General features: G+C 36.2%; 1 protein-coding gene across 1 annotated transcript; it reads left to right on the top strand.

Annotated features, from left to right (window-relative positions):
• The first annotated feature begins 6,011 nt into the window (after positions 1-6,011).
• fezf1 (FEZ family zinc finger 1) lies at positions 6,012-19,632 on the top strand. Its single transcript, XM_084733673.1, has 4 exons — positions 6,012-7,973; positions 9,448-9,582; positions 10,825-10,957; positions 16,050-19,632. Exons 1-4 carry the CDS (start codon positions 7,167-7,169, stop codon positions 16,283-16,285), a joined length of 1,311 nt encoding a protein of 436 aa, XP_084589799.1. The 5' UTR covers positions 6,012-7,166; the 3' UTR covers positions 16,286-19,632.
• Positions 19,633-23,634: the final 4,002 nt, after the last annotated feature.

Here is a 23,634-nt window from a genome sequence, read left to right as displayed (position 1 = left end):
AAACAGAAAAGTCTATGCGGCAAATATTTGTGGCCCCAGACAAATTTTGTTTTTTCTTTTCCAGACAAAAACGTCTCTCATGATAATATAGGTTTCTGACCCCTGGTCTTGTCTAAACTGTCCGAGAGTCCAACAACTTTTCTCAGTTGTTTACTTCAAGTCAAACCAAAGATTATTTTCTTGGCTTCAGCCTCCAAAACAGCCACCAGGTGTACTGATTCTGATCTCACAGGGAACTTTTGCCTTTTTTTAAATTATTTTTTTTACATTAAATAATCTGTAATTGTATTATAACATCTTCAACTAAACTGGCCAATATGCATGTTTAAACAATGCTGTATATTATATAAATTACCAGAGGTCCCATGATACCATATTATCACAATAGTTACATCACAATAAATATTATTGCAATTTTAAACATTGTGCAGGTACTGCGATAACATATTGGGATATATTGCCATTTTTCAACTAGTAATTTTTTCCTTAAAGGAAATCTTTTTTGGGATTGTCACGCAGACCTTCTAATCCCGCAGATCTCACCAGCAAAAAACATAAAAAACAAAAAAATCAGCACCATCTAGTGGACTGATTTTATTCAAGTTCTCAAAAATTTAATTCGCATTTGCAATATTAATCATTTCTATAATGAAAGATTGATATTGTCTGTGGATCAATACAATATTTCCACACAGATGCTGTGCTGTATTAATTTTTCCCCCTTCTCACCCCTACTATATATGGCCAAAAGTATGTGGACACCCCTCCTCTAAATTTAGTGGGTCTTTTTGTCCTGATTTGGTCTCCGTCCTTAAGTTCCAATGGAGGGAAATTTAAAAGCTGCAGCATACAATGATATTTTAGACAGTTGTCAACAATTTGTCCTTTTCCCTTTTCAAGATAAATGTCCCACCATGCATAAAGTCAGCTCTATAAAGAGGTGTGTTTCCCAGTTAAGTGTGGAAGAACTAGACTGAGCTGCAGCACAGAGTCCTGACCTCAGATCCATCCAACAAGTCTCTGGGATGAACTGAAACACCGACTGCAAGTCAGAACTCGTCACTCAACATCAGCCAAGTTTTAACATCAGGTGGAAAGCCTGAAACCAGAAGAGTGACGGCAGATTAAAGTCTCCAATTACAGCTAAATCACAACTAATTTGCAACAGCAAGTGTGCTTTGAAGGAAATGTAATGCAAACTGTATACAACAAATACATTTTCTGTTAATATAATGAGGAAATAAAAAACTGTTTATAGAATATGTCCATCTGAAGGAACAGTGCTCCCTTAGGGGAACATTTAAGGGGAAAATTAGGAATTAAATAGAGTGAGAGTTAAAATAAAAGTTTTATTTGCAGGGATGGAGAGAAAATGACAATTCAAAGATCCTGTTAAGCAGTGGTGGTAAGTAACTAACTTCATTTACTAAAGTACTGTACTTAAACACACAGTAGATCCTACAAAATTCTGCCACTCTGTCTCTCAATCAGGACAGAAACTCTGATGATGTCATGAAGTAGCGTGGGATCATGGGAGTTGGTGTCTTCATTGTTAAGCAACCATGAAAATCTATCTGACGTGACTCAGGCACGAGGTAATATTAAAGTTTTATTCAGGTTGCATTTGGTCACATGCACTGATTTCCTTCCTCACTCTCTGTCGTATCATCTGGTGTTTCCCCGAAGTTATGAGACAGGTGAGCAAATGAAACGCACCATTACCTCACATAAACTGAAGTACCTCTCTGGGTTTAAACATTGTTGGAAACACTTTTGGATAATGTAATTGCACAACCCAATAAAACATACAGGTGTCGTTATATTTACAAAGTTTAATCTGGAAATGTTACATATTATAGGCTACCTTTATGTACAGTTTTGTACTTTTGTACTGTTGTATATCGAGTGTACTTCATACTAATCTGTAAATTTCAGAGGGAAATATTGTACTTTGTACTTTTTAAAAAAGTATTTAATTGTTATAGTTTATTTTACATACAAAATGAGCAACTTATTAAAGGGACAGTTCCCATCAGAACTTCATCCTGAGCAGTAGCAACATAACTGAAAACAACTGTGCGTGTTTATGCAGCATTTAATCTACAACAACACATCATATTTAAAGGAACAGTTCACCCCAAAACCCCTTGGTCTGTGGTGCTGTTTATACATCAAGATTTTTTTGTTGTGAGTTGCAGAGTTTCGGAGATATCAGCTGTAGCGGTTCAGCCTGTGGTGCTCAAAATGGGTCATGTTTTTTGGAAAGACAGACACTAGTAGAGTAGAATTCAATTCAAATCGAGATCGAATCTAGATGGATCAATAGCACTACAAGTCAGAGGAAAAATATGTATTTTTGACTTTGGGATGAACTGTCTCTTTAAAATAGGACAGTTTTTTGTATATGATCAAGATTTCTTTGTTTTCTTTACACAAAAGGGGGATAAATAACAACAACAATAATAACAACAACAGCAAAAATGTTATTTTAGACTGTTGGTCAAACAGAAATGACATTTGTTTTAGTCATTTATAGGGCCGCAGTGGTATGAAAATCAACTTATCTACGGAACAGAATTCTACTGTTTTAGTGTCTGAATTTCCAAAAATTATGACCCAGTTACTCGAAATAATCCAAAGTCTTTGTTGTGAGCAGTTTCATGCAGGAACTACTTTCTCTCTGCAGTAGAATCCACTGGAACTACTTTAGAATCTACTAGTTTCTAACAGAAAGAAAGTTGAAACTGCTCACAACAAGGACTGTGGCTTATCTTGACTGGTCATGATTTTTGGAAAGAGAAACTGATTGAGTTTTTTTTATTTTATTTATTTATTTATTTATTTATTGTTATTTTGGAGAAAGGGCAGACATGTCTACGGTTGATATCTCCAAAACTCTGCAGCTCACACCAGAAACATCTCGACAGATAAACGGCGCTACAGGCCAGGGGGGAAATATGTATTTTTGATTTCAAAGTGAACCGTTCCTTTAAATATGATGCATTATTATAGATTAAATGTTGCACATTCACAGTTGTTTTCAGTTATGTTGCTGCTGCTCAGGTTGAATCTCTGATGGAGTTTAAATGAGGTTATCATTTAGTTATGAGGATGATTAAGTTGTAAGTCACCCTTGAAGTCCTGAAAAATGATTCTTCATCTAATTGCACATGATAATAACTTGAGTGTACAAATTATTAAGATAATTAATGAAAGAGACATAATTAAGAGGCCATTTTGAGTACTTTTACTTTGGACACTTTTAAGTGAAACACTTTAAGTTTTGAAACCACGACTTTGACTTTTTACAAAGACTTTCTACACTGTGGCATTATTACTTTTACTGAAGTGAAGGATCTGAATACTTCTTCCACCATCTGATGAAGCTCCAGAAATTTAAATAAAAAGGGAAACATAGTAAGAAATCACTGCAGATTTGATTCATTTCTAAATCTCCATTGTTTTTTTTTGTTTGTTATTTTAAGCACAAATGATCGTAACAGTAAAAACCCTTAAAACACATTTGTGATCAATATGTTTTATTATGATTTGTGCTTCTAATATTCTATAGATAAATCTTTAAGAAATGTGCAAAAGAATTTAATCTGCTATGAATTATGTGACAATTATCTGTTCAAACTGCTTTTAATCATATCTCAGCCTAATCTAAATATAAAAGGTTTTGGGGAATTTAAAAACTTGTTTCATCTATAAATCAGTGAACTCTGTTATAAACTCAGCATCACATTATTTACTGGATTTTCCTTATTATAAATCCTCCTTAAATTTACCCAGAGGCTTAAAACTTTATTGTCTTCTTCTTTTAAAGTACTTATTCTCCTTTTCACCTCAGTCTAAGATCATTCAGGTTTTTTAAGGTCTTTTTCTGTTCCCGTCTGCTGGCTGTCGTCCATCAGCTGTGCTTTCTTTTCTCTCCTCTTTAAAATGAGCATCAAACCTTTTTCCTGCAGCAGAAAACGAGTCTGAGTCCTGCTGCGGCCTGACAGACACACAAACACAACACGCAGGGCATGTTATCATTATTATCATAATAACAGTAATAATGTAATAATTTTATCTTAAACAGCGAGACATTTTTCATTAATTAAAATATAAAACTGAACCACTTCCCCCGATTCAATGTCCAGAAGACAATTAAAATAAAACATGATGAACCACAAATAGTTGAACATGATTTATACTCTATTAATTGATACATAAACTAATAATCAACGGGATGAAATCAAATCGGTGAGAAAATAAATGTCACCAACCAAAAATAAAAGAATTAGAAGGTTTTAATAATTAATAAAGCTATTTTTTTAGATTAACGCCTATTTAATTACATATATTACTTCTAATAATAATGATAATAACAATAATAAGTATCTGCACTTCATGTGATTTGCATGTACCTCATATTTACATGTTTATCTGTGCATAATTAATAACTTTCTTTTTAATTATACTGCACAATTCTGCGGTTAATTTTTTTTTTTGCCAAAGCTGCACCAACTTATTCAGTTTCGGCCTGTTGTTTATTGGTCATATTGTAACATATCACAGTCACAGCCCTTCATACTCATGTCCCTTCATTTTTATTTATCTGTTTATACATAAAAAATTCATAGAGACGTTACAATAAAGATAATATGATATTATTATTATTATTATTATTATTATTATTATTATTATTATTATTATTATTATTATTGCTGTTGTTGTTATTGTTATTGTTATTGTTATTGTTTTTGTTGTTGTTGTTATTATTATTATTGTTGTGTGGTTGTAAGTGTGTAGCTCCTCTGCAGGGAAGAAAACTGAAACATCAGACACTGAGAACAATAATATCAGTATCATGTAAAGTATTACTTTTTTCACCATAATGTGAAATATTAGGTTATTGTTATTCACTTATGGCACTGCTTTTTTCATTTATTCCATATAATTGATATTTATTTTTATTCTCATGTTACTGTAATTTGATAAAGTTCTGTCTTGTCGTATCTCTTAATGTTAAGTATTTTTCAACATTTATAACTTCTATAATATTTTTCATTATTCCACCTGTGTTTTTCTATAAAGTCCTGCACTGTGTGTTTATACAGCAGAGTTATGTTTGTCAGCAGATAACTAACACTGCATGTATATGAAGAACTAAACAGAGGAGTGAGTCCATCATTATTATTATTTTTTATTAAATAACATAATAAAAAGAGAATGTTTTAAAAACAAATTATTAATATGACAAATAAAACACTTCGGGGACAAAACAATGGATAAAAATAAAACGATAACATGGAACATAAAGTGTAAATATTAATTAACATTAACGCTGTTAATGTTAATGTGTGTGTGCGCGCGCGCAGTGGTCTACAGTAATATACTTGTTATAATGACTTTATAATAATGGTAGTATTTTTTTTTTACAAGCCTTGCAGTAATATTGTGTTTTTCTTGAGTATCTTTGTGACCTGAAATGTCAAACAACTCCTTAAAAAACACCAAGTCAGGTAAAAAAAAAAAAAAGTCACATTTCTTAATTAAATAAAGTTGGACTTCAATATGAGTCAGTTTCAGCTTAATATTTAGGTTTTATGAACAGAAGGATGCTGCTGTTTAGTGGCATCACGTTTCAGTTTGTGTCGCCAATCGTTATTTTACTGTAACTACATGTTTTCGTTTTATCTGTATTTATTAATCTTTTTTGTTTGATCTTTCATAAGTTATGACCTCGAGGACCTGAATCTTCTGATTGTTTTATATTCTTTTATTTTTAGATGGAGCCTTATTTTTCTTTACGGTTTTTCTTGGTGTTGACTTCTTCGATCGAACGGATAAATTATTTAAAGAAGCGTTATTATTGTTACATGTTTAAGTCATTGTTTGACCATCCTGATAATAATAATCTTTATTTGTAGGAGTTTAAAAAAAAAGAAGAAAAGAAAAAAGAATGAATGAAAAGGAAGGGGCACTGATGGAGTTCTTTTCTTTTTCTGTTCTTGAAATACAAAAAACAAAATAAAATTGAATAACCTAAAATAAATATAGAGGCTTCAGTCCAACACAGACAAACACTCTATAAATATTCCTTTACTGTGTTTGTTTGTGTGTGCTGTGTTTTCGCTCTTCAGGCCCTCAGCGGTCACTTTTATTTCTCTCCATCTTTTGTTCAAACCCTTAAAGGGCGAATTCAGCATCCAACCCGCTCCCTCTCTGCTCTCAGCGCTGACAGGATGAAGTCTGTTCACCGTCACTCTCACTGATTCATCCTGTGGAATTTGCGTCTCAGCTCGCTCGAGTTTCTGCTCTCAGTGCGTAAAAGAGCCTTTTGCATCCGGAAAGAAAATGCCGAGAAGAGAGCGTGCAGGTTATTTCTCGTGTCGCTTCTGTAGCAAACATCTATCAGAGTCTAACTAGATGAGTCTTTTCTGCCGCGGGTGGATTTTGGCATCTGAAAATCTGGTGCGTAAAAGAAAAAGAGGAAAATAGCGCTCGAGTCAAAGTTTGTGATTCAAAGACCCAAAGCCCACCCAGGCTGAGATCGATGGCTTGAAATCCATTTTCTGTTCAATACCTCGATCCGTTTTCTGTGTCAAGTTCACCCACATGACAGCTCCGTGTCCTCTGTGAGGCGTGCGTAAAAGGGCTGGGTTTCTGGAGCCAAAGATGCGTCCAAATCTGATCTAAAACTCTGACAGCTCCTGACCCCGCGGCCGCTGCGCGTCTGGCTCACTGCGATTAGAAAAAAATGATGTCACGCGAAGCCACAAGGGGACCTGGGATTTACCAAATACCTTCCAGTTGAGCAGGAGTCCTGCCAAGTAAGGGACAACCTCCTCCTCCTCCTCTCTTCTTCCTCTTCCAGCGGCGACAAGCAGAGAATCGACGGAGGAGAATTGAGCAAATTATCCACTTTTCCGCGTTCCTTCCTGGACGGTAACGATCGACGAGGTCTCGGCTCTCCGCACGCGGTTATCGAGCGAGCCGCGGCCGCCCTGATTGTCGTCAATAAGCGGAGGGAGCGGGGCCGGCGATTAGGAGGGGGGGTTCCCCGGCAGATGATGCCCTTTCCTGCGGGCCGCTGAGGAGCAGCACCGACCCCCGGCTTCCCTCCAACAGCTCCTTGTTGTTGTTGTCGTCGCGGCGCGGTTGATGCGGAGGTGATGGACGGTCCTCTCCGCCGCCCAGCGGGGATCCTCGGCTCCCCCCCGGCTTCTGGGAGCCAGCCCGCGGGCTCCGACATGCTCACCTCCGGCGGCAGCAGCAGCAAGCCTCTCGCTTTCTCCATCGACCGGATTATGGCCAGGACGCCTGAGCCCAAGTCGATACCGCTCCCCAGCTGGTTCCAGTCCGCTCCCGTGGGGAAACCCGACGTCTGTCCGTCCTCGCTGCACTGTATGATCCCGCTGGTGCCGCTGGGGTACGAGCCGGGCCACCGGCTCAGCATCACCGGGCTTGATGCAGGCCACTTCGACGCGTCCTCTCTGGCCGCTCCCGCAGACTTTTTGGGCTTTGGGTTGAACTATAAGAACCAGCAGGAGGACTCCGCTGTGAGCCAGAGCGCCGGCCAGTACAAACTCTTCAGACCCCGGGTGGTGAACCAGTCCTCCTTCCCTACCATGGGCACCGTGTGCTACCTGAACTGCAGCGGGGACGGCGGCGCGTGTCCCCCGCCGGCCGGCCTGGTCAACCTGCACCCGATGGCCTCGTACCTGCTCACCGCGCGGCACAAAGCCTTCATGGCGGAGAAGAGCAAGCCTGGCCTGCAGCAGGCCGGGGAGCGGTACCCGGTGTCCGGCGTGCAGGCCTTCAAGGAGCTGTCTCAGAGCCAGATCCAACACTACATGAAGGAGCGGGACCAGATCCTCACCGACAAGATCTTCAAGGGCTCCGCGGCAGCTGCGGCCCGGCTCGGCGGCTCATGTCCCGGCAGCAAGCCCAAAGTTTTCACCTGCGAGGTCTGCGGCAAGGTGAGACACAGAGACACGGTCCTGCACGGATCATTTATCTCTTATCTTATATTCATTCTTTGATTTTTTTTAAAAAAAGAAGAAGAAACTAAAGTAGATCACAGCGACTCCTCCAAACCTGCAGTTTGTTAATAAACTACTAAATCTGAGCCTGATTGTGCTCACAATTTCTTTTTATTTTCGGAATGGATTAAAAAAATCTGATTCCAACTACAAAACTGATTTACTCAAACTGTCTTTGAGGGTAATATATTTATCATAAAAAAAAGAGAAATATACAAAGTAGATTATTTGATTTGATCGGCTGTACGCTCATTAAAACTATTAAAATCATCTTAAATCCGTCTAATTTAGATGTGAATTAGCTGAATGTTCAGAGTTTAATAAACGTAAAGAAGGGTTATAACATGTTATGACATTAAAAACAGACTCGTTCTGACAATTTTTGAGAATAATTTACCCTTTTTATTTTTATGTTTCAATATGGGAACAAAACGTTTGACAGTCCATATTTTATCTTATTTTATTTTATTTTATTTTATTTTATTTTACTTTGTTACGTTTATTTATTTAGAATAAGGAGATTTTAGTTGGAATGAGGAAAATTAGGTCCGTCTTTTTTTCTTATTCGCGCCTTCATTTGTTCACAATAATGTTTTTTTTTACGTGATTCTCTCTTCTTCTTCTTTTTTTTTTATTAGATTTTGAGCTCCAATCCGACGCAGATAAAAAAAAAAACCTTTCAGTAAACAAAGCGGAAGTATTTAACTCTGAAAAGCTCAAACACTCTCACGAGAGCGAGTGCAGCCACGAACCAAAAACGAATTAAAAGTTGTTCATTTCTATTATTCAGTTCAATATTAGTTATTAAGTAAAAACGCCCAATATTCTCAAAGGTGCCTTGTGTTGTTTGTGAGTGCACGATGCGGGTGTTGTTCGTGTTTACAGGGTTTTTTTTTATTGTGTTTTAAACGACCCATTAAGTTTATTCAAAATCCATTAAATGACCCCCGACAGATTACCTTTAATTAGACTCAATCTGATAATTAAAGGGTAGCAGATTTCTTTTTTTTCTTCTTCTTCTTTCTTTTTGGCTTTAATGGAAAAAGACCACGAGCCACTTAATAAACCCTTAAACTGGGACATAAGAGGAGGGGGGTTGGATTAAAGTATGTCAGTGGCAAATTAGTGAATTGTTCCTAAATATTTAATCATTTTGGAGAGTAGCCTTAAAGTATGGGTTTTTTTTTTTTTTGTTGTTGCTGTTTTAAAGGTAAATGATGTGAAGTTGATTTTTCTTTCTCTTTAATGAGAATGTAATACTATTTTAAGTAAAACGTGGTTGATGTGTACGAAACTATTTATAATAATAATAATAATGATAATAACACCAATTATTATTATTATTATTATTATTATTATTATTATTATTATTATTATTATTATTATTATTGTGTTTTTAACTTTCTTTCAGGTGTTTAACGCGCACTACAACCTGACCCGCCACATGCCCGTGCACACCGGCGCGCGGCCGTTCGTGTGTAAAGTTTGCGGGAAAGGATTCCGACAGGCGAGCACGCTGTGCCGACACAAAATCATCCACACTCAGGTAGGACAGACGGGTCACAGACATGGAGGAAAATGAAGGAAGATGTTCATGCTTTTTCTATTTATTTATTTATTTGTAAAATTGAATAAGAGGATGAACCCCTTGAGATGCATCTCGTTTTCACTGGTGTCCCCATGCAGCCACAAAACATGGGAATTAACAAACATTAAACAAAATGTAATAAATACGCAACTGGTTAAGAACATAATAATAATAATAATAATAATAATAATAATAATAAATAATTATAGTGATTTTAAAAAGATAATAAAATAATTATACAGCACAAAAGAGTCAACACGTAACATCAACAGGGACGTTTTAAAGGCACATTTAATAATTTTGTTTTCATTTTATATTTTATTTTCTTCCCTGTTGACTATTTGGATGTTACATTAAGATCGTGACCAGAGTCACAGTGACACGATTGTATATGATCAATTCCTGCTTTATTTATATATTATTAGCCGTTAGGCTGCGTTTGCTATATAAGTACAAATAAATAAATTAAAAAATATATATTTTAAAAAGTAAACAACAAGTGTGATCACCATTAATATACAGAACACGATATATTTGATTTAGTCTCTTCCTTTATTAAAAAAAGGGCCAGTCAGTCAATTTGAAAGTGATACCAGTTTCCAATCAGATGCTTTTATATTTATTGTGGGCGGGACTTTTTGATACATTTAATTAAACAGAGATGTTCGGTGCTTGATAAAGACAGCAGACGGAAAACCTGCAGTAATAAAGGCTTAAAGATAAATATGTGTGTCCACTTATTACTGTTTTAATTCTGTCAAATATAAAATAAATCCCTTTTAAAATATCCCTCTATTCCAAAGATGGTGATGTCACAGGTGCATTAAAGTCGAACTGAAATGTAAATGAAAATGAATTATTAAAGAGAAGTGTTACCGTGTTTGGAGCCTCTTCAGCCTGTTTGTTGTGTTTGAGCTCCTCCTGTGGCTCCACTGTGACATTAAGACACTCATGTTCCCACAGACTCATGTTTCTACCGGAAATGTGAAGAAAAAGATGAGATGATTATTCAAAAACCTGAAGCGAATGAATGAAAAATAAAAATATATGTTATTTCTGTATAAAGACGAGGTAAAACTATCAAAGTAAAGATCTACAGCGCTGTTGATCATCTTTGCATCACAGTAAAATATTTTTCTGTGTTTCTGTCGTTTTTATTTTCCACCGTAATCATTTCTTTCTTCGTTATTTTTTTTCCAGGAAAAACCGCACAAGTGTAACCAGTGCGGTAAAGCCTTCAACCGCAGCTCCACCCTCAACACGCACACGCGCATCCACGCGGGATACAAACCGTTCGTGTGCGAGTTTTGCGGGAAAGGATTTCATCAGAAAGGTGAGAAAAAAAAAATCTCCCCAAAACATTTTAGCAAAACAGAATCTGAGCGGAAACAAACGACGTGATGAGAGCTGTTTGTTTTTTTGTTTTTGTTTTTTTTTTTATTTAAAGACAATTTTAAGATCAGAGATGCACATCAATATCTGCTGATAAATTATTGTATAATAATTTATGTTTTTATTATACTGACAATGAAATTATAGCCAATAAAAATCCACTACAATTTGACAGATTATGTTGATGCATTTAATTTAAATCCTTAAGCAAAATTCTCTATATCCAAATATATCCAAATATAAATTGTACAGTTCATAAAAAAATATATATGTACATATATATATATATATAATATATATATATATATATATATGTATATTTTTTTATTTTTTTTTATGAACTGTACAAGAAAATTTATGAACATTTAGTCAGAACTGATCTTTGTTCTTGTTGTCAGTTAGGTTTAGATCATCAGAGCTGCGGAATATTAAATCATTCATCTTTGATCACTACTGTTCTCATCCTCAGGTTTGCAAAAACTACAGTTAATCTAAACTTTTTAAAATAAAAACATAGAAAAAATTTTTTTTTTTTATTTTATCAATATCAATATTACAAGCAGGTAATTGTCAGTTATCTGAAGCCTACTGGCTGCAAAATCCATATTGTGCATCTTTATTCGAGATATAATATTATATAATATAATATTTGCATTATTCTTGTACTTGCAGTCTGTAAGATTCAATTGACTTCTCAATAACATTTATTATGTCACATCTTTTCTCACTAATGTAACCAAATAAACGTTATGCACAATATGTATTTATATGTTATAATAATAATAATATTTAATTAACTGATATTTTCATCCAATCATAACTAACATTTTAATGTAAACGTAGCAAAAATCGCTGTTTTAATATAAAACTTTATACAGGAGTGAGACACAATAATACAACCATCTTATTGCAACTAATGACCATTAACTGCTCAGTCCATAAAATGTCCATAAATTGTGAAAACAATTTCCAGAAGCCAAAGTGACGCCTTCAACTTGTTTCTTCTGTCCAACCAACTCTCAAAAAGCCCAAAGACTCTTCATTTACTGTCACAAAAGAAGTGAAAGATAAAGAAAAGCAGAAAATCTTCATATTTCAGAAGCTGCAACTAGCAAATATTTGACCTTTTTGCTTGAAAAATTACTTAAAAATGATTCATCGATTATCAAAATAGTTGGCAATTAATTTTCTTTCGATCGATAATTGTTACAGCCCTTCATCTTATTCAGTCTTTTAATGGCGTTCACTATCACCGCCTCAGATCAGGCTGCATGCCAGTTAGCAGCATCTGTCAGCTGTCAGTTTGTGTTCAAAGCAACATGAGTCAACGTACAGAGATCCAAACAGGCCGAACCACCTCAAACTGTCAGAGCACGAATTTAAAAAAAAAAAAAAAACAGAGGAAACATAAAGAATAGATCATAAAACATACAGCTAGACAGACACAGCAGGTCTGATGCTGAATACGCTGTAATGTTCCTGTGTGGAACTTTGTGATGGACTCTTTCTGTGTAGAACCAATGACTTTTTTTTAACACTGTTACAGACAAATTCAATAAAGCAGGTATGCAAATGTACACTATGATGATAATCAGGTTTCACACCACAGTACAGTGATACCGGTACACTGCTGCAACCCTGCAGCATGAAATGAAAGCACTCAAACCTCAAAACTGAGTAAATGTACTTAGTTACTTTCCACCACTGATACTTTTTTAATAAGACACTGCTCACAGATCCTCAGGAGAGTTGAGTAATTCAATGAAACTTTGAGTTCGGAGGCTGATTCTAATGTCTTTTTTTATACTAAATGTCTTTAAATTTGACTCTCAGGCAAAGTATCCTCAAATTCAGAATAACTTTCTTCAAGAAACTAATTTTTGACCCCAATATAGTGATTTGATTTTTATTGTTGTGTCATGCACAAATAATGCGCCCAGCCAAGTTTATAAGACAGCATTAGAAAAACAGATCAGAAACCAGAGCAGCAACATAAATTGCAAATAAAATAAACCACCCTTATGTTTTTTTTGCAAGGTTTTGAAATTCAACAACTACTCTGCCACCGTCAGTGCACCAGAACATTTCTGGATTTTAAACAGACATTTAATTTAATCTTTAACTCACCAAAATAAGGACAATACAGAAGATAATGTGATTCTTTCTCAGCATCTCCTAATTAGCACAATTCACATGACCTGTTGTATTGTACTTTTGTTCCCGCAGAGAAGTCATTTGTGCCCTTTAATTACTTAATTAATCTCTTTGATTCACTAAATTGTCCCATCAGATGACTTCATTTGTCCCTCTTTATCGTCTTATCTGGGGTTAAAAACTGTTATTTTATGAACTGAATTCCGCAAAATATCAAAGTTTTCTAAGAGCTCTGAGTTTGATGATCTCTAACATCGATGATTTTAGTACCAGACTGCAGCCGGCGAACACTTTGAGCTTGACTGATTTATTGTCAAACTCCATCTATCTAATGATGCTCTCAGTGCTGCACAGTGAAACAGTCAAGTGTACAAAGTACAACCAATATTTGATCAGGTATTTCCTATATTTATCTACAGTTTCAATAAGTAGTACTTTGATGATAAAACTGCTCATCAGATTGGTGTTTTCCATAATAACTGTGGTCTAAAGATTAGAAATGTACATGACTTTATTATCAATGCACTTAATTCATTGAAATCACATTTATTGTATTGATATAGAACTGCAGAGATTAATCAAGTCATCAATTATTAATCAAATATTAAATTAATGCAAACTATGTTAATAATTGATTAATCATCCTGAGTCATTTTTTAAAGACAGAAATGTCAAAATTCTCTAATTTCAGCTTCTGAAATTTGAATATTTTCTGGTTTCTTTTGACTGTAAACTGAATACCTTTTTGAGCTACCTTTTGTCACATTTTTATGGACCAAACAACTAATTGAGAAAATAATCAACAGATTAATCAATAACAAAAATAAATTAATAACAGAATATGTTCTATTTGCATCTATAATAATAATAATAATAATAATAATAATAATAATAATAATAATAATCATCATCATCATCATCATCATCATCATCATAATAAACGCTCTGTCCCTTTATTTGACTGATGCTCATTTACAGCATCTTTTTTGGAGAATATTGACACAATTTATAATAAAATTAGATTCAACATTTTAACCTTTTTTTTCCATGAAAAACATGCAGAGGAGGTTGTAGATGTTTTTTCAGCCCTGAGTAGTGTCTGCAGATATTTCTATCAGGTGATTCCCAACAACCTCCACAGTTTGAGGACACTGAATAAACTTGATTTCACCAGCTAAAGAAAAGGCTTATATAATCTGAGGGGTAAAACTTGGTGCAAAGGAACGTCCAAAAGGAAACTGGAGGTCCCCCCTCTCCTTAGGGTCATCAGTACCACAACAATGCACAAATTTTCAAACTTAGAATGACAAAAAAGATTATGTAATTAGAGAAAACTGAAAAAGGGAAAGTAGAAGCTGAGATAAAATAGCATTTGTAGCAGAGTCTGAATATTTTAGTTACTTCAATATATTGTTTCTTATTCTGTGTTTAGTTTCAGTATCATTTTTCTCCCGTGGTCCTGATCAGGGATGAAACAGTTCACAGTTCATAATAATTCCTGACAAACAGTACTATTATTTCAAATTTTAACTGTTTGATTCCACACACTGAAAAACTCTTCCAGCATCGACCAAAGTTAACAACAGACTCCGAGACACAGACGTAGCAGCAACTCGGGTTTATTTTACGTTCCTGAAAACGAAAAGTGAACAAAAAGTGCACAGTGGTGCTAATCTTATATGTGAGTTCAGTATAAAACCTGACATTATTTCAGTCAGTACTTTTTGAATATTTTCAGCACATTTTAACAATAATAGCTGATGATCATGATAACTTTGGTCACTATAATTGATAAGTTACAGGAAATTTTCATACTGTGGCCTTTCATCGCAGGGATCAGAGGATAAATTTGAAGGGATTCACAAGATGATTAGCAGGAAATAAGAATAAAAAAAAAAACAAACATATTTCTTCTGCACAAATCTTGTGTGTTTTTTAACCTTTTCTCTAATTTGTACTTATTTTATTGTGAAATAAATAGTTTGCCTAGAAAAAATATTACAACAAAATAATCTAGGAAGCCTCTCTTCTGTTTGAACTGCAGCTCACAGATATCTTCAACCTGCACCATGACTTTGCTTCAAGGGGATAGTTTGAATTATTTGTAGTGGGGTTGTATGAGTTACTTTGACAGTTTGGAGAAGCAGCAGGAGTCCCAAGCAAAATGCTGCCACCGATAAAACAATATAAGTTTAAGCATACACTATATTTTGAATATTTTTACCACTTTATCTTGCTGTCAGACAGCCTTTTCCGATTGGTCAGTCAGTAATTTTATTTTGCAGAACACGGGACTTGCAGGTCTGTCACTCCCTCAATCTGTGAGTTTGTTTGTTTGTTTTATTGTGTGACTTTGGTGAATCCAAACTAACTCACTGAAACACCAAAATCACACAATACTGCAAACAAACGAACCAACCTGCGGCTCGTGTGTTCTGTGAGGTAAAATGACTGATTTTGTCAATGGAGTTTGGTTGTTTTGGAGAGAGCGATATTTGGCTTATATAACATCAGTTTCCCATCAGAAAAAGGCTGTCTGATAGCAAGGTAATGCTGAAAATATCTAAATATAGCATGCACTTAAAGTGACATTGATGTTTTCAGGTAGCTAAAGTACGTTGCGTAGCTTCCTACACTGGTGCTGCTGCTGCTTCTCCAAACTGGGGTCGTGTTGACCACCATCTACTTCAGTTAATGCACAGATTGTGGATTAGTACCTCATATAATCCCACTTTAAATAATCCAAACTATCCCTTTAATGGACATGTATCATTTGTTATTCTTCTATAAAATTGAACAAACTGTGTCAAAGTGTCAAATGTTGTATTTCCTTGATTTTCTTGCCCTGATCTTACTTCTCATCCTCTGACTTTGTGCAGGAAACTACAAGAACCACAAGCTGACGCACAGCGGCGAGAAGCAGTTCAAGTGTTCGATCTGCAGCAAGGCGTTCCACCAGGTGTACAACCTCACCTTCCACATGCACACGCACAATGACAAGAAGCCCTTCACCTGCCCCACCTGTGGCAAGGGCTTCTGCAGGAACTTTGACCTGAAGAAACACATCAGGAAGCTGCACGACCCGGCCGGCCCACAGTCACCCCCACAGGCCTGAGCGCTGAGTCTGTACCCTGTCATCCCAACACGCCACCCCTGAAACAAACTTAAGTCCTTACATGTCAGATTTATGAGCCCTGTAGGTGTTAAGGATTAAGATTTTTTCATAAATTAGGAACTCGTGCCCTCAAATTACCAATTTGTGTGCTAAGTTGCCAAAAATGTGTAATTTAGGATCTTCAAGTAGTACCCAAATCAATAATTGGTGGCCAAAAATCATGAAATCATGCTCTCAGATTGTGTCATTTCGCCTCTTCTGCAGCTATGAAATTCTCCACATCCTTAAGGCTGAGTTTTAATGGCTGATTCTGGTATTTTAAAGAGAAAATATTTTCAGTTTTACTCATTTTAAGGTAGCAGAGGCTGAGACTCTGCAAGCTCCAAAATTGTTGGATCCTACACTTCCCACAATGCAACTGGATTGTGTCATCTGACTAGCCTGAGAAACTCCCACGTCTGTCAACTTCCATGGCGGAGATTTTCTGCTGTACATTTGTAGTTGCTGAGATATCCCTGATGACCTCACTATGACATCATCAGGGTTATCAGTGTTTTCAGGACGATCACGTGTAGAATCGGTTAAGTGCCCCTTTAAATTTGGACCAGCAGGGTTTCTTAGACTGACACAAATGATAACGAATCATGTCGTTCGGGGGCGGTCCCTTCTGAAACGGATGATGACCCCTACACCCCTACCCTATCTCAGACAAAAGTATATAATCGTGATAGAAGAAACGACCTTGAACAGTCAGTATTTCTGCTTAAAACCTATGAAATCAGTAAAGAGTAAACTGACATATTACAATGAATTTCGAGGCTTATTTGGTTAAGTTTCAGTTCAGTTAAAGTTCCCATGAAACGGATAGCGGAGTGCTTATTGCTTCCACATATTAACGTATTCGCAAATATCACGGTCAGTGAATGTATTATGGAAAACAGTATTAGCTAACTTTTACCTGACTTAGTCCAAACCCAGCGCCTGACACCAACTGAGGTCAGTTTCATGACAGGGAATACAGCTCCGAGGTGGTTTTCCAGTTAAGTTTGGTTCTGCTCCTGGGAAGCTGAGTCAACTATCTGTATGGCTAACTGAGCGAACAACAATTAGCGACATAAGCGGCCAGTAAAATTATCTTTCCATCAGTAAACTCTGTAAATGACCTGAGTATTGTTTTCCATGTCTGACCTGGAGGCTGTGTTCTCTGGTTCAGTTGCCTGTTAACGATAGCTAACAGTTACTGTTGGCAGCAGTAAGAGATTAGCTACTTTAGCATCAAGTAATGCTATCTTTCCATCAGCAAACTCAGTAAATGACCTGGGTACTGTATTCCCTGTCTGTCTTGGAGAGTGTGTTCACTGGTTCCATGGCCTGCTAATGGGAGCTAATAGTTACAGTTAGCAGCAGTTAGCAGTTAGCTACTTTGGCTGCAAGTAAAGCCATCTTTCCATCAGTGAACTCTGTAAATGACCTCAGTGCTGTATTTCCTGTCAGGCTCAGGAGCTGTGTTCATTGGTACTGTTGCCCACTAATAGCTGCTAACAGAGTTAGCAACAGTTAGTGGTTAGCTGCTTTAGCAACAATTAAAGCTATCTGTCCAGCAACAAACTCTGTGATTGAATCACTGAGTTGAAGCTGATTGTTTTCCAGGAAATAATAAACTCTAAAATATCATTAAGAATACCCAAGAATTACCTACAAAATGAGTTTTTTTTGTCATTTTTGGGCCAGATCCTGGTGTGTAGGTGATGTATAGCACAAGGAATATGTGATAAAACCCCTTGACTTGACTTCATGGGAACTTTAAACTCAAGTGAAATATTTTTGATAAAGTTAGTGTGTGTTTTGGTTGATACTCCACAAAGTTTGTCATTTTTAAATTCAAATTCCCACAAATAACAGACACTTCATTTGTACAAATTTCTCTAAATGTGACCCAAAAGAAACAGAGAAGGAAACCCTGTCCTCGACTCCTCCAGTCGCCTCTCAGGCCTGTTGACCCCAAACTTGACCCTTTCCCCTTGAACTTGACCCCGCAAAAGCCATCAGGACACTTCCTCACTCCTCCAGGCCCCACAGTGGACCCTCAGACCCTGACCCTTGACCTCTGACCCCTCCGGCCCTGACGGCGGCCTGGAAACTGACAGGAGGAAGCCTCCCGATGCGTCTGTCCCTCTCAGCTCATGTTGGACTGAGGACAAGTCACAGAGGACAAACTGAACTTTAGCTCCTCTGTCCTCTGATTATTAGTCAGTTATATTTTAACGGTGGCTAATTATTCTATCATTAGTCATCAGTGATTATTAGTTTTCATTGATTTTCTGTTGCATCTCAGGATGTGAGATTGATGAACTGAGACCAGAGATGTTATGGAGGTGAAACAACTGATTTTATTGTCAAAAACAGGATTCATACCGACATTTTACAGCAAAAGTCTGTTGATATTCACTATTTTTATCATGTCAACAAATCCATTTTTTGAGAAGAGAAAACAACAATGAATTCTACAAACAAGTATTGTGTGCGTATCAAACCCTGATACATCTTCTTCCTCTGTGCCATAAAGCTCCATTGTTGTCCAAAAACTATTAAAAACACACTGACATTTATTTTGACTCAATCCCACATCATCCTGCTGCCCCAAATATTCTTTAGAGAACCAAATGTGGATTAATCCACTATTTACTCCTGTTTGAGTAACGTTTGATTAAAAACTACAGTGAGCAGCTGTGAAACTGTGTTTGTTGACAATAAGAAAATACAGAGTAACACCAGACTTGTGCTTTAACATGTTTCTGTGTTCTCATAGGATGGCCTATAAGTAGCACGCCACTTTTTGAGACATTTCACATGTAAAGTCTATGCATTTTAAACTTTTTGTATTTCATTTAATGCCGTTCAGTCCTGTGCATTTTATGGGTTTTGGATGTGGTATCAATAGTTCCTCGTCGTCATAGTGATCTTCATCATGATTACCGTGAAACAGTCACAGTTTGGTTTAGGCACCAAAACTACTTGGTTAAGTTCAGGAAAAGAACCTGATTTGAGTTAAAAGAAGTACGCAAGTTATGTACATGACCCTACGTAAAAACAAAACAAACAAAAAAACTTAAAGGGATAGTCCATCCAAAGATTGAAAATTCAGTCATTATCTACTCACCCTCATGCCGATTGAAGGTGTGTTTAGTTTTTTTTTAGTTCACAAAACACTGTGGGAGTTTCATGGGAAAACAGTGTTTTAGAATCTCCCAAACAATGGAAGTGAATGGTGACCAGTTTTCAAGCTTTTGATTTATATCCTTAGTTTGGAGCCACATTCACATGCTCATGCACACCATCTGAACTGGGTGTGTCGGGGCTTTAAGAGACTTGGATTACACCAGATGAGCAGCATGGGGGCATTTTGTGTTTTTTTTTTTTTTTTTTTTCAGTTGTTGTTTCTGTTTGAAAACTGGTCACCGTTCACTTCCATTGTTTGGGAGATTCTGCAACACCGTTTTCCTGTGAATCTCCAGCAGTGTTTTGTGGACTAAAAAAAATAAACCTGACCTTCAATCGATGTGAGGGTTAGTAGATAATGACTGAATTTTCATTTTTGCATGAACTATCCCTTTAAGCTTTCTGCGGATCATTTAATACCATTTAGTTTGGCGCTTTTTGAGTTTTGTATCCTCATTGTCATAGTCAGGTGACCATCATCACACGGTTAATGTGAAACAGTCACAGTGTGATTTAGGCACCAAAACTACTTGGTTAGGTTTAGGAAAGTAGCGTGACTACATACATGACCGTACATCAAACAAACAAACAAACAAAAGTCAGCCTTGACTTTAGGTCGATGTGACACAAACCCTGGTCTCCTGGATGAAAGTCCTGTATTTGTTTGACCCATCCATCCACCCTGACCCCCTCTGTGCATGGACTGTGTCACTCTTTATTCTAAGTCACTTGACATTTTTTCATTTTTAAGTCAGTACAGACAAAATGGTTTTAAAATGTCATGCAAAAAGAAAAACATGCATTGTGATAACATGTGAAATGACTTGCCATGTTGTTGTCTCATGTGCCATTTGGTGAGACCAGGTTGGTTTCAAAGCAGGTAGAATCAAACTCCTCAGAACTTCATCGAATCCTTCTCTCCGATATCCCCAGAAGTTTGATCACGTACCAACAGTAGAAAACAAACAACCTTAAATCTCGTTCCACTTACCAGCTTTTCCAGGAGGTTTCATTACCAGACCCAAGCATTGAACTCGGGGAACTTGAGAAAAGAGTGAAGGATTTGCAGCCTTTATCACAACTTGTTTCTCAGTTTGTAGTTTTGCCCATCATTTCTGTCACTCATAATAACATTTGAGACCCAGGAACACAGTGATAAAACTACAAAGAGGTTTGATGAGTCAAGAAACACAATCCAGGTTGGAAACAAACCTAAAAAAGTTATTACAGTGATTCCCGCAGTTATTCATTATTAACATCCATAAGTCTCTCCTTGCTTCAGCTTCCTCCTCTTCTAACTGTAGTCGTGTGCACACGTTTTCCTTTGCACGGACAGATTTTTACCAACATTTCGGATATGCATCCCACCAGACTTCCCTTTTGTAGAAAGTAGAAATTATGGTCAAAACTATGATAATAAGATCCATGTTGTGATAAACCAGGCTCGAACACTCGTCTGTAACCTTCAGTACTTTAATAAAAATGATTATGATTCCTTCACTGTTGATGTGATTTCTTACAATCTGCTGGAGTACAGCAGATTGTAAGAAACTAAAGGAAAACTTCTTCGTACTCAAAGCTTCACCTCTCCATCTCTGGTCCCGACTGACGGAGGAAAACAATCCATCTGAAGCTCTTCTCCGTTCTGTCTGTTGTTATGTTTGATTTCAATCTCAGGATTATTGTAAAAAGAAGTGTTTTATGATATTTATTTTAAATTGTACCACTGTTATAAAAAAAAAAAAGTTTCTTGTCACGGTGAAGGTTAGTTTCTTTTTGGGCCTCCTGCTCCAGACGCTTAATGAGGAAAAATAATAAATAAAATCAAATGTGTGTGATCACTTTTCAAAACATTTTTAAAATATTTCACTACACTATACATTTAGACAAGACATGTTGACTGCATATTAGCCTGATAAAAGTAAAAATATAAATATATACATTTTTTATTTATACACTGGAGATCTGTATTTGAAGAGTTATTTTTCAGTCTAAAATAACTATTTAGTTTTTACTTTAATTAAGTTAAAAGCTGAAGTTTGAATACTGTAAGTCTCTGCTGTGTGGCACAGATACAGCAGAAGGATATTTCATAAACACAGGCACACTGAGAGCTTTTATTAAAAAAAAAAACAACTTTATTTATAAATGCAGAATGGTTTATAAAAGCATATGGCAACATACTACTTATTTTTGTAAGGAAAATCAAATATCAAACAAATTAGGTATGAGTATGTATGGAAGCCTATAGGGGACTTTATTAAAATGATAATATTCAAGTTGACAATGAAAATGTAATTCCACAATAGCATTATAATTTTCCACATATGCATGTGGGTTTTTTTGTAAAAAAGAAAATGCAATAATCAAGTTTGCATTGTCACATAGTCATACAGGCGTGCTATGACTTTCGATGACTTTCGATGTCATACCCAGCTGTACTTTGAGATACAGAGTCAGAATGTTGCTGGATTAAATGGCTTTTGAGATTAACATTACAACATGACAACTGAAATTGTTTTACATTTTATGTCAAATTAAGCAAAACTAAATCAAATGTACAACCATTTCATTCAAAATTATAGCATAAGGAGCCATTATGTTTTCAAATTCATAATAACTATGTGATAATAAATCATAATGAGTTAATATTTTGCAAAATTATGAGACACTGCAATAATTTTTTTACTTTTTATTGATCAGTCTTATAGTTTTGACCTACTTTATGCCTCTTTTAAAATGTTTTTTCTTATCCTGGCAGAAAGTTTTTCATATACAGATATTTAATGAAAATGTAAATACAATATGTGGTAGGGTTGTTCTGATACCAACACCAGGATTGGAAATGCCTCTAATACAGCCTAGAGAATAATAGTTTTTAATTCCAGTATGCCTGACTGAAGCGGAGGAAAGAGGAATTGCTAGGGTTCATTAATTAGTATAAAATGTGGCTATAATTTTGAATAAATCCATCAACTTCTGGATTTTACAAAAGCAGAGTGACAAACTTATCCAAATAAAATCTCTTAATTAAACAATATAACTATATAACTTGTGTACACAAACATGCTGTGATGAATAATTATTAAATGACAAATTAACTTATTTTTTATTTTATATATATTCTTTGTTGTTAGCCTTTGTAATTAGCTCAGGAAAGTCTGACTTCTCACCTGTGAATATTGATTTATGATTGAATAATACAAAATACCAGGAGGTTATTAATAAGTGCATAATTTCATGTTTTATAAAGTGAATCTAAACAACAAATCTTTCCAAAGAAATCTAAATTGAAGGTAAATCTATTTCCACTGTTTTCGTTTACTTCGGTCATCACTGTGCGACAGGCTGAGCGGGAGGCCGTTCCTCAGCTCTGCCCTCTGATTGGTGGAGAGACTTTAGTAGTCTGCTGTTCAGATTTATAAACACTTGGCGGGGATCATCAGAGACAGCGCGTGCAGAGCAGCACCGCTCGCGGACAGGTCCTCCAGGAAGGGTGGCGGCAGACGAGCGCTTGCTTTTAACTTTTCGACAGCTCATATGGGTGGTCACATAAACGCACCACTTGTAATTTATCAAACTATCCCCCACTCCCTCTCGCTTGAGTATAAATAATCCAGACAAGCTCGTGTACGTTTGTGAAGTATTAGTCTTGACGTAGAGACTCGTACGGCACCGACGCCGCCCGTATGGAGTGCGCTGTAAAAAAAAACAAAGTCACCTAGGGAGAAATTCCATCCACTACACGCACAAAGTTGCCCCGCGGCTGCCGGCACAGCTTGCCAGCCTAAAACCGGAAACAAGTGGTTTTACCTTCAGAATAAAAGACAAAATTCTACCTGTAAGAATTTCCATCAGTTGTTAAGAACAACAACTAGTTTCACAGTAGCACTGCCTGTACTGTACGTTGGTACATCTTGTAATTGCCTCATTAAAAAACATAATGGTACATATGTTTACATATATTTATACTGCATGGTCTTTCTTACAATATATGTTCCTTTTGCGTTTTTACTTTGTAATTTATTGTGAATTATATATATAACATTGTAGGCTACAATCAGTTTTCCACATTTTTCTTTCTTTCTTTTGTTATTTTTTTAAATGCTGTTTGTCTATAACATATTTTG

This window comes from Lutjanus erythropterus, chromosome 13, assembly GCF_056507025.1.
Source record: "Lutjanus erythropterus isolate fLutEry1 chromosome 13, fLutEry1.hap2, whole genome shotgun sequence".
Lineage (NCBI taxonomy): Eukaryota > Metazoa > Chordata > Actinopteri > Lutjaniformes > Lutjanidae > Lutjanus > Lutjanus erythropterus.
Note: the sequence above shows the minus strand (reverse complement) of the source record. Positions and strands in the feature narration are given on the sequence as shown.

Excerpts from the sequence above, each read along its gene's own strand:
- fezf1 (XM_084733673.1), top strand. The coding sequence starts at position 7,167 with ATGGACGGTCCTCTCCGCCGCCCAGCGGGGATCCTCGGCTCCCCCCCG. Across the intron at positions 9,583-10,824 it reads ACAAAATCATCCACACTCAG|GAAAAACCGCACAAGTGTAA; the intron begins GTAGGACAGACG and ends TTTTTTTTCCAG. Across the intron at positions 10,958-16,049 it reads GAAAGGATTTCATCAGAAAG|GAAACTACAAGAACCACAAG; the intron begins GTGAGAAAAAAA and ends GACTTTGTGCAG.